Below are 4,016 nucleotides of genomic sequence, written 5' to 3' on the forward strand. Positions count from 1 at the left end.
ATACGTTAGTGCTTGTACACTCATAAAATCGCAAAAACATGTTCCAGCTTTGAAGTGAAACATAATTGTCCAGACGTACCATACTCATCTGGGGGGGGTGGGGAATAACCTCTTCAGAAATCTCATGTCTAACTACTATTTATGCAATGAAATCATACCGTATGTATAACTATGGATGAATATATTCCAGTGGTGTGGTGTTAGCTCGATTTGGTGTTATCTCTAGAGGGCTGCAATAAACACAAAATAAAATGTGCAAGCATTACAGTTTTTCCAGCCCAAGTTTAACCAAAGTGAAACAAGTTTTGGAAAAGAGTTTTGTTCCATAATTAAGAAGGGACATGTGTAACCACGTGCCTTAACCTATCTGCACATTTAATTAAAGTGCAAATTATTTCTTCCTACATATACTTCTCAGAAGCCCACCAACTCCAGTGCCTTAAGCTCAACCACATTGAGTTAAAATATTGAAACAACATTTAGCAAATTAAATAGAATTCACACTTCACAGCACTAAAGAAAAGAATGGTACCTTTCTGGGAAAAAATTAGTGATACAAATCTAAAGAAAGTAACAGCAATTTATGCTATGACATGAGTCATTTGCATAAAACTTGTATTTTTTCACTTTCATACAAGAATAAATTTTAAAATTCAAAAGTAGAAAAAAATAGCAAACTCTGTAAACCTTTGCATTTTCTTTATGCAAACCATTTTTGTGTGTTGAGCCCATGTTAGTATAGCAAAATTAGTTAAGCAAGAGGTTTGACTGAAAGGGCATTTCAACAACTACATTAACTTAGGAGCAATATAGGATCTTCTAGCTCATAGAAAGGAATTGAACTAGACTGGCTTTCTCCAGAGTCTGAGTCATAAGGAGCATCAGGTAGCTCCATAAAACCGTAAGCTAGCTGTTCGTCTTCTGTATCTGATCGAACATAGCAGGAAGTGTTGGAATACTCCTCATCTTCTATACTGTTGAAATCCTGTGGGATATACAACATTCCCGGGTAGTTCCTGCTAACTAAGTCACTTGTTGTTTGCAGGGAAGTTTTCCTAAATGCCATCAGGTGCATGTGAGAGAACTTGGAATACTTGAAGCGTTTAAAACCCAAGGACTCTATGGCAATTTTCCAGCTTTTCATCATCATAGCCCGGCGATTCTGATGAGATGAATCCGGAGTTATTACAAGCAATAAGCCATTTAATACGAGAAGTTCGTGTGCCTTCTTGCAGCATATCCATCGTTGATAGGGTGATGGAAAGTAAGAAAGGAGGAGTGAGAAAACGACGACATGGAACAGTTCTCCAGGTAGAGAATCAATGGGATTTTTCAGTTGCTTAAGAAAGGCATCTATAGCATCTTGTGCCAGTTGGAGAGGTTGCTGAATTTGAAGATTTAAGAAGTCACATTTGTATACGCTCTGATGGAATAAGAAAAACAGAAAACCAAACAAACACCAAGGTTAGTTTAAAGAGCAAATACAATCCAAACCCACAGAAAATCAATGATAACTTCTCTATTCTCTCTGAACATTCCTCTTGCTATTAAATCAAACAATCTAAACCAACTAGTTAATGCATATCATTAGCTTTCACAATTGCGAAACAAAATTTTAGATGTGTAGTAATTTACTAGAGATTTGATAGCTGAGGATTGTTAATTAAAATAAAATAGAAATTTACCCAACCAAAGTATCATATCAACTATCTCACAAATGATTGAAGAAGAATACAGATAAGCCTACATTGCTTTTGTTTCTCTGGATGCTGGAAGCCTTTTATAGGTTTTTATAAACCTGAAATCAGTAATTAGAAAATAAATTTGATACCTCAGTATTTCCACTAGTTCTTTGAAAAGAATCCAAGAAACTTAGTAGTTTGGTTACTTGGGAAAAAAGTGTCATTCTTTATTGGTACAGAAACAAAGAAGCTATGACAAAGCCATATACATGGGAAAGATACGTTACACTAACTGCTTTGCAGCAGTGATGCAGGTCTGTGTTTTAACCTTGCTGCAAATACAAAGTGTGGCAGTACACATTACGTTATCAAAGCAAGGTAAGGGCTTTAAATTCATCTCTTGATCATTTGTGCACTCAAACTGTCAAAGATGGGAAATGACACCACAATACAACATAGAGAAGAATAAGTTCTTAACTTCCCTTAATCACAGAGCATTCAAAAAGGCAGTGTCACAGTATACTATTCACTACATTTAAGTTTTGACACTTTATATTAATCAAAATCTGAGACTGACTTCTTTCATAAACAAGGTGTTAAGACACAAGGTTTTGACAGGATAGCAATAAAAATTGTTATTAATGCCTAGAGAATGTGCAGGGAACAACAGACACTCTAAACAGGTAAGTGAACATGAAAGCAGACACAAAACATTCTGTGGAGCGCATCTGAAAGGTGGAGTTAGACCTGTTGCATTTTCATACCGCAAAAATATTTAGTGTGTTTTATAAAACAATATTAAAAAAAAAGATCACTAGAACAGTACTGTAAAGGTATTCATAAAGCAACAGATATGCACAATTGTTTCCAAGTAGAAGAGAGGGTTATTTCTGTTTAAATAAAATCACATTCTCTTTTGAGAGTATGCAGTAAATGGGAAATAGTAATCAATGTTCAAAAAAAATCTGTGATTTATTTTTCCGTGGTTTTAATCTTGGCCTCCAACATGGGAAAAAAAAAAAAAAATCAAGAAAGAGCTTTGCATTATGTGGTTATAATCAAGAAATTTTAATTGCAACCATTATACCTGCAGGACTATATTCTGCTTCCTTGTAATATTTAGAACAGGAAATTAACAGTAGTAATTTCATGATATCCTCTAATAGGTTTTAAAAGAAAGAAGTGCTTTGACAAATAATTGTTCAGAGAACCATGCTAACTTAGAAGCAAGACTTAAAAAGTTAGAGGCTATACATACACAGTTGAAAAAAACTATTTAGACTGCATGTATTTCTCAGTAGTGGAAAAATACTCAGAAAACAGTTACATAGAAATAATGTTACAGACCATTTCAGGACTAAAGTATGTTTTGAGTTGAATCTGAACTCTGCAAGCAGTTTTAGGACAAAAATGCTGCTAAACTGGAGATTGCTACTAAACTAGTTATACAAGTCTTGAACTGATGTTAAAGTCCTTCTAGACACTGAAACAGCAGTTATATTTTAGTGCATCCACTGACATTTAGGAACACAATCCTACTTGTATATTCTAATTTTTCATTCCAGTACCCTTCCAGCCTCTTTATTTTTTGGTCTCAGGCAATATTTACTTCAGTACAACATCTGCTGCATATTCAGCATGTTTCCCAGCATTACGTAATTGTATTTGGATTCCCAAAGTGGAGATTCTCTCTTCACTCCAATTTTGCCATTTTTGTTTTTTTTTTTAATTTTTTTTTGTTATGTAGACAAATGAAACTCCTTTAAGAAAATAACCACGGCTAATTATACTCTGGAATATCTGTGTTATAAGCAGAATGATTTGAAGAAAGGGGCAGCAAAAATACCGGCTCAAAAAGAAACCTGTTCTACTTACCCCAGTCTCAGTTTCCCTCCTCCTAGTTTCACTGAATGATAGTGTAGTTTGGGTTGGAAGGGACCTTTAAAGGTCACCTACTCCAACCCCCTGCAATGAGCAGGGACATCTTCAACTAGATCAGGTTGCTCAGAGCCTCGTCCAACCTGACCTTAAATGTTTCCAGGGATGGGGTATCTACCACCTCTCTGGGCAACCTGTGCCAGTGTCTCACCACCCGCACTGTAATTTTTTTTTTCCTTTTATCTTCCCTCTTTCAGTTTAAAACCATTCCCCCTTGTCCTATCATAACAGGCCTTGCTCAAACGTTTCTCCCCATCTTTCCTGTAGGCCCCCTTTAAGTACAGGAAGGCCACAATAAGGTCTTCCCAGAGCCTTCTCTTCTCCAGGCTGAACAACCCCACCCCTCTCAGCCTGTCCTCACAGGAGAGGTGCTCCAGCCCTCTGATCATTTTTGTG

The 4,016-nt window shown here is 36.2% G+C and overlaps 1 protein-coding gene across 1 annotated transcript in view; it reads right to left on the minus strand.

Annotated features, from left to right (window-relative positions):
* Positions 1-375: 375 nt before the first annotated feature.
* LOC104282750 (chromosome unknown open reading frame, human C7orf60) overlaps positions 376-4,016 on the minus strand; it is a 23,990-nt gene continuing 20,349 nt past the window's right edge. The window contains exon 4 of the mRNA XM_009880873.1: positions 376-1,423. Within this exon, the coding sequence (XP_009879175.1) occupies positions 794-1,423 (630 nt within the window). The 3' untranslated portion in view covers positions 376-793. The remainder of the gene's footprint in view (positions 1,424-4,016) is intronic.

This window comes from Charadrius vociferus, unplaced genomic scaffold (genome assembly GCF_000708025.1).
Source record: "Charadrius vociferus isolate BGI_N301 unplaced genomic scaffold, ASM70802v2 scaffold52, whole genome shotgun sequence".
Classification (NCBI taxonomy): Eukaryota; Metazoa; Chordata; class Aves; order Charadriiformes; family Charadriidae; genus Charadrius; species Charadrius vociferus.